The 13024-nt window shown below is 44.3% G+C and overlaps 1 protein-coding gene across 1 annotated transcript; it reads right to left on the reverse strand.

The window, feature by feature from the left end:
- Positions 1–577: 577 nt before the first annotated feature.
- On the reverse strand, positions 578–12741 carry LOC144326775 (uncharacterized). The gene is made up of 3 exons (XM_077923585.1): positions 11040–12741; positions 5480–6401; positions 578–2326 (listed from the first exon to the last, which is right to left on the reverse strand). The coding sequence occupies exons 1-3, from the start codon at positions 12029–12031 to the stop codon at positions 1289–1291; spliced, it is 2952 nt and encodes a 983-aa protein (XP_077779711.1). The 5' UTR covers positions 12032–12741; the 3' UTR covers positions 578–1288.
- Positions 12742–13024: the final 283 nt, after the last annotated feature.

Here is a 13024-nt window from a genome sequence, read left to right on the forward strand (position 1 = left end):
ATTCTGTCTGTCACATTTTCAGTTACAGGTGTGGCCAATGATTTATGGTGGATAAAGTCTTCATATATACAGAGGACCGAGTCTTCCTGAATAAAATCCAGTTTGGCTTCTGCAATTCACCAGTCTTTTAGGGTTCTTTGAGCATCTAGGGCAAAGTGGTTTAACCATCAGTTTCTCTCCCCCAGTAATGCTGGAAACTGTAGCTCTGTGAGGAGAATAGCAGGTCTTCCCTAACCCATCTCAGCACTCTTAACAGCCTTCAGCTCCCAGAATTCCTTGGGGGAATCCATGACTGTTTAAAGCAGTATCACATTGCTTTCACTGCATGGGAGACCCAGCAATATGGGCGGGGTATAAGGAATAAATTATTATTATTATTATTATTATTATTATTATTATTATTATTATTATTATTTATAATTATTATGTTGTGAATGTGTGCTAAGTGTGCTGTAAACTGCAACCTAAATTGGAAAGCTGCATCCATTTTTGTTGTGAGGAGCCGGAGAAAACAGAAGAGTACAAACTGTAATATTTATACAACTTTATTATTCAGGATTGGTAGTCTCAAAACAAATCTAAAAAGCAGAAGCAGCTACTGTGCCAATTTTACATTTCCAACAGGGAAGCCTCTGAAGCCTTTCAAACTTCCCTTCCTTCCTTGGGTCAATCCTTCTCTTTGGTTTCAAAAGCCTAAAGAATCACGTAAATTATCCCCAACATGGTTACTTCAGCCGGATGAATTCATTGGGGACAAATTCCCAGGGTCAAGAGAGAAAGGTGCTGGTTGACTTTGCTCTGGCCAAGGAAAGAGCTGAGTTTTCTCTAGATTCTCCCAAGAGCAATTTTCATAGCATAACTTATTAAAATGAAGGCACTTGATTATATGTAAAAAATCTTTTCAACAATCACATGGAATCCACACGAACAATAAACAACAACCCAGTTGAGGCAATGAGTTTTAGTCACTTAAAAGACTCAAGAACCTGCCCAAAGCATGTATTATGTGTGTGTATTGGGAAGTTCAGGTGGGGACAGGCCTCTGGGTGGCTCCTGCGACGCCCAAAAGATGGAAACCGAGGCTGAGGTCACATTTGCACCACCCCTTTAAAGCACATTTATAGCTTTTCTATGGTTTGTTAAAAGAATTCTGGAAACAGTAGTTTGTACTTCATAGACCTACAATTGCCAGCTCCCTTAAGAACTGAAGTTCCCAGGATTCCTTGGGGGGAAGCTTTAAAAGTATTGTGTGGATGCGACCTTCTTAGCATAGTTGAAGTTACATGGTTTAAATCCGCTGTGTGTTCTCACCTACATAAGGTCTCGATTCATCATCTAAACTCTGACTGAGATTTGAACCCTGGTTGGGCGTCTCCCTTGTGTGGTGCTTTTGATGCCTCTTGAGGTTTGATTTACGGGTGAAGCTCTTTCCACATATTGAGCATTCATGGGGTCTCTGCCCTTTGTGAATGCTCTGATGTCTAGTAAGGTTTGACTTCTGAGCAAAACATTTATTACAGACTGAACATTTGAAAGGTTTCTCCCCTGTGTGAGTTCTCTTATGGTCTGTAAGGTGTGAGTTGTGTGCGAAACATTTCCCACACTTAGAACATTTGTAGGGCTTCTTCTTTGTGTGAGTTATTTGATGTGCATTAAGGTATGAGCTGCGTGCGAAACTTTTCCCACACACAGAACATTTGTAGGGCTTCACCCCTGTGTGAATTATTTGATGTGCATTAAGGTTTGATCTCACATTAAAGCTTTTCTTGCACACTGTACATTTGAAAGGCTTCTCCCCTGTGTGGGTTCTTTTATGTACTTTAAGGTTCCATTTATTGCGGTAGCTCTTTCCACAGTCTGCACATTTATGTGATATCTGTCCTGTGTGAATCTTCTGATGGGCAGCAAACTGCTTCTGATTCCTGAAGCTCATTCCACACTCCAAACAAGTAAATCGCTTCGCCTCTGTAGGGCATGTGGGGCTGTTTCCATTGTTTCTGCTCCCACTGCTTATTTCTCCAGATTCTGCCGTTTGAATTGTTTTCTCCTTTTTGGATGTTCTGAAAGAATCTCTGTTTTCTGGTTGTTCTCCTTGCTCAGTGAAGAAGCTACTTTGAGGAACGATGGATTTGTCTGTCTTCCGTTTTCTGTGGCTTCTCTTTTCCCTCCTTGGTCCATCGTGACTCAGGAGGTTCTGCTCCACCATCTCATCCTGTGCTTTTTTTGAAGATTTCCTTCTGTTCTCTCTCCACTGCACAACACCTGCTGGATAAAGAGAGAAGGAAAACATGGATGTCACAGAGAGATGGAAACAGAGTGATTCAATCTAATATATTTCGTATTTTGTTACACTTTTGGGGCCATTGCTGCCAAAGCGGGCAATGAGTTGCCATCATGGGTGACCTTTCTTTCCACTCTGCTCAATATCCTGTGTCTGGTTTTGCCATTGCGTCAGATTCACCAGCAAGTTCCTAATCTTTAGAGCAAATATTTTCTCAGTCTGCAGGTGGAAGCTTACATTGGCTTTAGGAAGCATAGCTATATTCTTTGTCCATCATGAGGTTAGATCAAGATTTCTAATTCTTGGTGCTTTGAAACTTTTCTAGTGCTCAAGAGCAGACAATACAGCCAAAGTATGAAAGTATGAACATAGGGAAAGTAGTTGTGAAGAAATAACAAAAAATCAAAAAGTACCCAGCTAAATTGAAAAATTTGTCTACAAGGCTTACCGTATTTTTCGCTCTATAAGACGCACTTTCCCCCTCCTAAAAAGTAAGGGGAAGTGTGTGTGCGTCTTATGAAGCGAATGCAGGTGGGAGGCTCTGCTCAGTGCTCCCCTTAAAGAGCCGTGTGGAGCATGTGTGCGGCTCTTGGGGGCTTTTCCCCGAGGAGGAAAAGCGCTGCGATCCCGCTGGCTGTCCTGGCTTCTTGCTTAGCCGCACGCAGCCTCTCTCAGGCAGAGGCTGTGCATGGCTACCCCATAAGCCAGGGCTGCACAGTGATCCCACTTGCTTTCCTGGCTTCTGGGATTCAGAATTTTTTGCCTCTTGTTTTCCTCTTCCAAAAACTAGGTGCGTCTTATGATCTGGTACATCTTATAGAGCGAAAAATACGGTGTGTACACACACACACACACACACACACACACACTGTGTACAACCCAAGAACAGTACAGTTTCCCCAGCAAAGAGTCCTGCTGTTTCCCCAGCAAGGAGAACCTAAATAGAGTGGGTTCTATGACAGAGCCAAAGTTTCATCAGTCTCCAATTGCAAGTTTAGATTGGCTTTAGGGAGCATAGCTATGTTGTTCGTCCTGGTTAGAGCAAGATTTCTGATTCTTGATGCATTGAAACTGTCAGGGAACTGCCATCAGCTCAGAGGCGAGTGGTGGAAGAGCATTTGTGTTACAGGGAGCCTCCGAAGATCTTGCGAAGCAGTTCTTCCTCTACGAGGAGGGAAGCCCTGCCTCCAGTGGGGAAGGAGCGCAGGGATCAGAAGATGCTAGGGAGAGCCTCAACACCGAGCCTGAGCAAAGGGGAGGGGAGGCAAGTACCCCTTTGCCAGTGTCCACGTGTGCAGTAGGTTTGCACACACACACAGAGGAGAAGGATGGGGGTCACACGACTGTTATGCTGGGTAAGGTATAAGGACCGCCCACTCCCAGATCCTGCTAGCTACTGAGTAGACATGGACTTGTGACTCTCTGCACTGTAAGATCGGTTGTACAGATAATAAAGCCTGGAAAAGACAGGTTGGAGTCTTGCTTGTTTGCTCTCGAGCAACCACACCATCACCTGACAGAAACTTTTTTAGTTCTTAAGAGTAGAATATACAGCAAAATACTATGAGCAACAAATGAAACATCAAAAAGTACATAGTTAAATTGAGAAATTTCTGCACAAGCCTTTGTTAGCAATTTCACTCTTCCGAGGCTGCATTTTGTGTTTAGTGGAAATCACACGGTCTGTCGGAAAGGAAGCATGAGAACCGGATATAATCTTATCTATATGTATTATGTGATGTACTTTCACTTTTGCCTGTTCTCTTTTGGAGCTGAATGAGAGAGAGCGTCATGATTCTGTGTCTGTGTAATATAGTGTAAATAAATACATAGTTTAGATCTACGGATGGTTCATTCTTCTTGCTGTGCATTGCCAGAAGATTAGCGTGCATAAATCAAGTTGGTTTATGTCGCTGGAGCGCCCTGGAGAAGAAGGGAATGCCTTTCCAGAGCTATGCTCTCTGGAGGATGCTCGGAGATCGGGGGGGGGGGGGGGAGGCTGCAGATAGCCCGGAACGCTCTCCCAGCAGCCTTACATATATATAGAACTCAAGATCCTGTTTTTATTCCAAATGATTCTGGTAATTAAAGGACCAGGGCAATTTATGGAATGACAAAAAGGACTACCGAGGTTCATCTGGCAAGGGAAAAAACCAAGGATAAAATCTAAACTTTTAATAGATAAAAAAAGAAAGAGGTGGATTCTCAATGCCAGATATGAAACTCTATTACGAGGCATCCTGCCTGTGTTGGTTGAAAGAGTGGATAACATTGGAAAATACGGATTTACTAGACTTGGAAGGTTATGATAACAGATTTGGGTGGCATTCTTATCTTTGGTATGACAAAGTAAAGTTTATAAAGGGTTTCTAAATCACGTGATAAGAAAGTCAATTTATGAAGTTTGGGACAAATATAAAAATCTGTTAGAACGAAAAACACCATGGTGGCTATCTCCAGTAGGGGCATTGACTGTTAAAAAATTAAATATTGAGGGAAGGTGGGCCACCTATGGTGAGATATGGATGGAAACCGATAAAGGATTAAAACTTCAATCATATAATCAAATAGAAGAAGTACTTAGGGGTTGGTTGCAATATCATCAAGTAAATGATATATTTAATGGAGATAAAAGAAATTTAGATTTCGAAAATAAAAAATTTAGATTTCAAACTGAACTGTTGGAGCTCAAAGTTAAAATGCTATCAGAGATGTATACAGTGGTACCTCGACTTGCATACGCTTCAGATTACAGACTCCGCTAACCCAGAAATAGTACCTCGGGTTAAGAACAGGATGAGAACAGAAATTGCTGTGCGGCGGTGCAGAGGCAGCAGGAGGCCCCATTAGCTAAAGTGGTGCTTCAGGTTAAGAACAGTTTCAGATTAAGAATGGACCTCTGGAACAAATTAAGTACTTAACCTGTGGTACCACTGTATATAATTTCTTTTTTAAAATTTCTGCACAAGCCACACACAAACACACACAACTCAAGAGCAGTATTGTTTCCCCAGCAAAGAGTACCTACATAGAGTGGGTTCTATGACAGTCAAGGCCTGGAGCTCAGAAGGAATTCAGCCTGGGACTTCCCTCCCCAATATGCATTACCCAGGAGTCCCATTACTTACCAGTATCCATACCTCTCTGAGCTGTGGCTTCACAGGGGGCTCTTCCTTGAAAAATGGCCTCCTGACTAACCATTTCCTCGTACCCAATGCAGGAGTCTTGTTCCTTGGTGGCATTAAGAACGGCTTGGAAAGTAGATTCATTGGGGCCTTTCCAATATTCTCCACCAGCAACAGGCTTAACTACATCCTCCCCTGGCTGTGTTTCCTCAGGAAACCCAATTCTGATATGGATGGTGGGCTTTTGTAGGACACCTTGCTCATACACAATGCAGATGTCTTCTCCCATAGCAGCATCACCAACAGTCTGGGCTGGAAGTTCACTGGGGACCCTGGAGTCTAGTTTGCTGTGAATGGGACTCTCCACTGAGAGGGTTTTCTGCAAACAAGCTTTTCTCTCACAGATGTTGGGGTTCTGCCAGATGTTTTCCTCACCCACAATGCACACGTCCTGCTCCTTAGTAGTACCAGGAACTGCCTGCACCATGATTTCCCAGGGGGATCTGCAACCTCCTCCATGAAGAAGGGGTACATCCTCTTCCACCTCGACTGGGTGGGCTTCCTGATGACCCTCAGTTCTCTTATGGATGATGGGCTTTGGCCTGATGGGTTCCCCATAGACAATGCAGAGGTCTGGCTCCCTAGAAGTATCAACCATCATCATCCTGGCTGTGGCATCAACAACGGTCCGGGCTAGAGTTTTACTTGGGACACTGGAGTCTCCTTTGCTATCAACTGGACCCTCTACTGAGTGGGTTTCCTGCAAACATACCTTTCTCTTGCAGGTGTTGGGGTACTGCCAGATGTTTTCCTCACCTACAATGCACACATCCTGCTCCTTAGCAGCACCAGGAATTGTCTGTACCGTGATTTCCCAGGAGGCCCTGCAACTTCCTCCAGGAAAAAGGGGTACATGGTCCTCCTCCTCCTCGACTGGGTGGGCTGGGTGGGCTTTCTTCTGACCCTCCGTTCTCTTATGGACGATGGGCTTTGGCCTGATGGGTTCCCCATAGACAATGCACAGGTCTGGCTCCTTGCAAGTATCAAACATCATCATCGTGTCTGTGGTCCAACTGGGCTCCTTGCAACCTTCTTCTTAGTCACAGGCGTCTTCTGTTTTGTCTACTGGCTGCCGCTTTCCCTTTGCCTGTTTAGGAATGTAGATTGTTAGAAACAAAGCATCTTGAGAAACAGGAAATACAGAGAATTAGAAGCACAGGAGTATCCCTGTATGCACACTGGACACTCACTGGTTTAGGAAAACAGCTCAGAAATGAATCTTTTCCTTCATGATCCTCATGTACACAAGAGAATAGTAACTTTGGCCACTTAGCTCAGTACTGTCTACACTGACGGGCAGCAGCTCCCAGGGTTTCATATGGGAAGCCTCTCCCAAGCTGTCCATGGAGATACTGGGGACTGAACTTGCCACCTTCTGCAATGCAAGGCAGGCACTCTACCAATGAGCTGCCTTCCTTCCCCCTAGGACTCTTTCAATCTTTGCTCCAGGAAATGTCGCAACCTCCACCTGCAGAAGCCCTAATACACATCCTATCCCTCTTTTCCTTTTTGTTGTGGACTCCAGGCTGCAGCTCTGTCTTAAGCAAGATCCCCCTTCTTAGTGAAAAATGTGAATAACACAAAACACAAATGGCAAGAGGCTGCCTTCCGGACCCCACCCCATCTTAACCTCCCAGGGGAAGAAATCTCTCTCTTGCACCCTTCACCTTGCTACCCACATTCCTTCTCCTGCACAATGAGAAATCCCTTGTTTTCACTTTCTCATTCTTCCAAAGGGCTGTCATCCTTTGACTCACCCAGGTCCCCTTAGGGATGCTGCCGAGGGGAGTGTTGTGTCCGTGTGATCTGAAGTCTGAAGTGAAACAGACAAAGGAAGATCCCTAATTGTTAATAGGGAGATATCTGTGCTTTCTAAAAGGGACAAAGTGAATAAATGTGAGATTGTAGATATATGATCTTCTCAGTTACGTTTCTGAAAGTAAAACTTTTTGGAATATAGTCTGGATATTGCACATGATCAACACCCAAACACGCCAACCTTTCCTTCATGATCCCCGCCTATCGCTGAGCTTCATTCCTTCCGCCTAAGACTCTGTTGATATTTGCTCCTGAAATGTAGCATCCCTCACCTGCAGAAGCCCCAAAACACATCCTGTCTGTCCCTCTTTCCCCTTCTGTTATTGACTCTGGGTTGCAGCCCCGCAAGGACTCTCCCTTCGGCAACCGAGGCCCAGAGAAGCAGCCCCTTGCAGAGGTGTGAGATCAAGTCTGCATTTCAAATGCCACAAAGGAGAAGAAAGAGGGGGGAAACAGGGACCCCCAGTTCAGAATTTTCTGCCCAATCTCAGCACGTCTTATCTTGAGTTCTTGGTAGGGTACTTTGAGTGCTGCATATGTACCCTAGATTTCTGATATTCCGCATGTTATTGTTTTATGAAAATAGCTCACAATATAATATTTCCTTCATGATCCTACATAAGAGAATAGGAATGTTGGCCACTTAGTTTAGGACTGTCTGCATGGACTGGATTGAAGCTGCAACTATCTGCAAGGCAAAGCAGGTACTCTCCCAATGATCTGCATTCTTTCCCTCTAAGACCTTGTTGATCTTTGTTCTATGAAATGCAGCATTTTTGCTCCTTAAATGTAGCATCCTCCATCTGCAGAAGCCCTTGTCCCTCTTTTCCCTTCTGATATTGACTCTGGGTTGCAGCTCCCCAAGGACTCTCCCTTAAGCAATCATGCTCCTACATGGACACTTCCCCTTAGTGAAATATTTAATTAATGCAAAAGCCAGGACCCCACCCCAGTTTACCCATCCATGGGAAGAATTCCCTCTCTTGCACTCTTCCTTGCTGACCATATTCCTCCTCCCACAAAACTGAGGACCCCCTTGTTGTTACTTTCTCATTCCTCCAGAGGAATGCCAGCCTCCTTTGACTCTCCCAAGTCCCCTTAGGGATAAGGAACGTCTGCACTCGAGGCCCAGAGCAGCAGCCCCTTGTGAGATCAAGTCTGCATTTCAAATGCCACAAAGGGGAAGAGAGAGGGGGAAAACAGGGACCCCCAGTTCAGAAATTTCTACCCAATTCCAGCATGTCTTATCTTGAGTTCTTGGTAGGCTCCAGCTCACCTGTTCTGGTAGACACTGGTCAATTCACAGACTTTCCTTCTTCATCTCAAGCCGCTTCACTGTCCCACTTGGGTTTTTGCTCAGCTAAATGGATCCAGGTGTTGATCGTTTATGTGGGAAGTGCAAAGGCTGCTGGGAATTGGAGTCCACAGAAAAACAAACTGTGGCAGAGCAGAAGTGTGATCTGAAAAGAGAAATTAAGCAGAGAGAGAAAGACAGAAATGCCCTCTTTCCCCCTCATGCACTTTGAGTTATAGCTTTCTGGTTTTTTGTTTTTGTTTCAATTGTGGCCTGGTTTCACATACTGTCAATATAATAACATCAAATTTGATGTTTTCTTAATTTTTTTTTTGACCCTGGTAATGTTAGCTTGACCATAAGCTAGTCCAGCATTCTTTTTTCTACAGTTTCCAATCGGATAGCTCTAGGAAGAGCAGTTACTGGACGTAGAAGACCCAGAATCTGGTGTTCAGAAGTTGAGGGGTCCTGAACATGATGGTACTATTGTGCATCAAACCTTTTGTAGCAATGAATTTTATGCACTGTAGGGTTGCCATATGTCTGGGAAAACCTGGACATGTCCTCTTTGGGGGCGCAACATGCCCACCTGGGCAGACTTTTTCTTTTTAAAGGAAATGTCTAGGTTTGGGGAGCGTTATTTGGGCTCAGGCAGCTGGAGACAGGCCTGCTGCTCCAATGGTTTTAACTGTTTTACATTTGTGTGTGTGTGGTTGTTCTCTGTTATTATTGAGGGAGTGGAGATGTGTCTGGAAGGAGAGGAGCTGGGAAGAATAGCAGAGTCCCCCATCACAGTGGTTCAGGGTAGGGAGAGGTGAGGGAGACTGGGTTATGCCCAGATGGCACACCCTCTGCTGGAGTTAACCCTTGCCGGTCTTCAAGTCATGAGGCTGAAGCCGGATAGACGGATAGGACCAGTGCCTAAGCCAATACCGCTCTTACCTGTAACCAATAAAGTTGTAGCCAATTTTAGCCCATTAATCTTAATCATGGTGTCTTGTGTCATTATTTACCACTGGTGGGAGGCGGGAACTCGCCACGCAAGGGAGATACCTTTTCCAGAGCTGCGCGTACCGGAGGACACTCAGAGTTTGGGGGGCTTGCAGGCACCCCCAGGGCATTTTCCAACCATCAGCACCAAGGCGACTGGCTGTGGATGTCATGATGACCATGGGTCTGTCTCCACATGTCACCGCCCGAGGCATGTGGCCGGCACAGGTGCGGACAATGATTTATGGTTGATAAAGTCTTCATATATTCAGAGGACCGAGTCTTACTAAATAAAATCTAACTTGTCTTCTGCAATTCACCAAACTTTTAGGGTTCTTTGAGCATCTAGGGGAAAGTGGTTTAACCATCAGTTCCTCTCCCCTAGTAATGCTGGAAACTGTAGCTCTGTGAGGAGAATAGCAGGTCTTCCCTAACCCATCTCAGCACTCTTAACCTTTAGCTCCCAGAATTCCTTGGGGGAAGCCATGACTGTTTAAAGCAGTATCACATTGCTTTCACTGCACGGGAAACCCAGCAATATGGACGGGGTATAAAGAATAAATTATTAATATTATTATTGTTATTATTTATAATTATTATGTTGTGAATGTGTGCTAAGTGTGCTGAAAACTGCAACCTAAATTGGAAAGTTGCATCCATTTTTGTTGTGAGGAGCCAGAGAAAACAGAAGAGTACAAACTGTAATATTTATACAAATTTATTATTCAGGATTGGTAGTCTCAAAACAAATCTAAAAAGCAGAAGCAGCTACTGTGCCAATTTTACATTTCCAACAGGGTAGCCTCTGAAGCCTTTCAAACTTCCCTTCCTTCCTTGGGTCAATCCTTCTCTTTGGTTTCAAAAGCCTAAAGAATCACGTAAATTATCCCCAACATGGTTACTTCAGCCGGATGAATTCATTGGGGAGAAATTCCCAGTGTCAAGAGAGAAAGGTGCTGGTTGACTTTGCTCTGGCCAAGGAAAGAGCTGAGTTTTCTGTAGATTCTCCCAAGAGCAATTTTCATAGCATAACTTATTAAAATGAAGGCACTTTATTATATGTAAAAAAACTTTTCAACTATCACATGGAATCCACACAAACAATAAACAACAAGCCAGTTGAGGCAATGAGTTTTAGTCACTTAAAAGACCCAAGAACCTGCCCAAAGCATGTATTATGTGTGTGTATTGGGAAGTTCAGGTGGGGACAGGCCTCTGGGTGGCTCCTGCGACGCCCAAAAGATGGAAACCGAGGCCGAGGTCACATTTGCACCACCCCTTTAAAGCACATTTATAGCTTTTCTATGGTTTGTTAAAAGAATTCTGGAAACAGTAGTTTGTACTTCATAGACCTACAATTGCCAGCTCCCTTAAGAACTGAAGTTCCCAGGATTCCTTGGGGGGAAGCTTTAAAAGTATTGTGTGGATGCGACCTTCTTAGCATAGTTGAAGTTACATGGTTTAAATCCGCTGTGTGTTCTCACCTACATAAGGTCTCGATTCATCATCTAAACTCTGACTGAGATTTGAACCCTGGTTGGGCGTCTCCCTTGTGTGGTGCTTTTGATGCCTCTTGAGGTTTGATTTACTGGTGAAGCTCTTTCCACATATTGAGCATTCATGGGGTCTCTGCCCTTTGTGAATGCTCTGATGTCTAGTAAGGTTTGACTTCTGAGCAAAACATTTATTACAGACTGAACATTTGAAAGGTTTCTCCCCTGTGTGAGTTCTCTTATGATCTGTAAGGTGTGAGCTGTGTGCGAAACATTTCCCACACTTAGAACATTTGTAGGGCTTCTTCTTTGTGTGAGTTATTTGATGTGCATTAAGGTATGAGCTGCGTGCGAAACTTTTCCCACACACAGAACATTTGTAGGGCTTCACCCCTGTGTGAATTATTTGATGTGCATTAAGGTTTGATCTCACATTAAAGCTTTTCTTGCACACTGTACATTTGAAAGGCTTCTCCCCTGTGTGGGTTCTTTTATGTACTTTAAGGTTCCATTTATTGCGGTAGCTCTTTCCACAGTCTGCACATTTATGTGATTTCTGTCCTGTGTGAATCTTCTGATGGGCAGCAAACTGCTTCTGATTCCTGAAGCTCATTCCACACTCCAAACAAGTAAATCGCTTCGCCTCTGTAGGGCATGTGGGGCTGTTTCCATTGTTTCTGCTCCCACTGCTTATTTCTCCAGATTCTGCCGTTTGAATTGTTTTCTCCTTTTTGGATGTTCTCAAAGAATCTCTGTTTTCTGGTTGTTCTCCTTGCTCAGTGAAGAAGCTACTTTGAGGAACGATGGATTTGTCTGTCTTCCGTTTTCTGTGGCTTCTCTTTTCCCTCCTTGGTCCATCGTGACGCAGGAGGTTCTGCTCCACCATCTCATCCTGTGCTTTTTTTGAAGATTTCCTTCTGTTCTCTCTCCACTGCACAACACCTGCTGGATAAAGAGAGAAGGAAAACATGGATGTCGCAGAGAGATGGAAACAGAGTGATTCAATCTAATATATTTCATATTTTGTTACACTTTTGGGGCCATTGCTGCCAAAGCGGGCAATGAGTTGCCATCATGGGTGACCTTTCTTTCCACTCTGCTCAATATCCTGAGTCTGGTTTTGCCATTGCGTCAGATTCACCAGCAAGTTGCTAATCTTTAGAGCAAATATTTTCTCAGTCTGCAGGTGGAAGCTTACATTGGCTTTAGGAAGCATAGCTATATTTTTTGTCCATCATGAGGTTAGATCAAGATTTCTAATTCTTGGTGCTTTGAAACTTTTCTAGTGCTCAAGAGCAGACAATACAGCAGACTATGAACATGGGGAAAGTAGTTGTGAAGAAATAACAAAAAATCAAAAAGTACCCAGCTAAATTGAAAAATTTGTCTACAAGGCTTACCGTAATTTTCGCTCTATAAGACGCACTTTTCCCCTCCTAAAAAGTAAGGGGAAGTGTGTGTGCGTCTTATGGAGCGAATGCAGGTGGGAGGCTCTGCTCAGCGCTCCCCTTAAAGAGCCGTGTGGAGCATGTGTGCGGCTCTTGGGGGCTTTTCCCCGAGGAGGAAAAGCGTTGTGATCCCGCTGGCTGTCCTGGCTTCTTGCTTAGCCGCACGCAGCCTCTCTCAGGCAGAGGTTGTGCGTGGCTACCCCATAAGCCCGGGCTGCGCAGTGATCCCACTTGCTTTCCTGGCTTCTGGGATTCAGAATTTTTCCTCTTGTTTTCCTCTTCCAAAAACTAGGTGCGTCTTATGATCTGGTACATCTTATAGAGCGAAAAATACAGTGTGTATACACACACACACACACACACACACTGTGTACAACCCAAGAACAGTACAGTTTCCCCAGCAAAGAGTCCTGCTGTTTCCCCAGCAAGCAGAACCTAAATAGAGTGGGTTCTATGACAGAGCCAAAGTTTCATCAGTCTCCAATTGCAAGTTTAGATTGGCTTTAGGGAGCATA

Source organism: Podarcis muralis, chromosome 2, assembly GCF_964188315.1.
Source record: "Podarcis muralis chromosome 2, rPodMur119.hap1.1, whole genome shotgun sequence".
NCBI classification, from domain to species: domain Eukaryota; kingdom Metazoa; phylum Chordata; class Lepidosauria; order Squamata; family Lacertidae; genus Podarcis; species Podarcis muralis.

Coding starts and splice junctions, on each gene's coding strand:
- LOC144326775 (XM_077923585.1), bottom strand. CDS start 12,031: ATGTTTTCCTTCTCTCTTTATCCAGCAGGTGTTGTGCAGTGGAGAGAG. Junction 6,402..11,039: donor TATGTAGGTGAGAACACACA/GCGGATTTAAAC, acceptor GGAACCCATCAG/GCCAAAGCCCATCGTCCATA. Junction 2,327..5,479: donor GCATTGGGTACGAGGAAATG/GTTAGTCAGGAG, acceptor GAAATATATTAG/ATTGAATCACTCTGTTTCCA.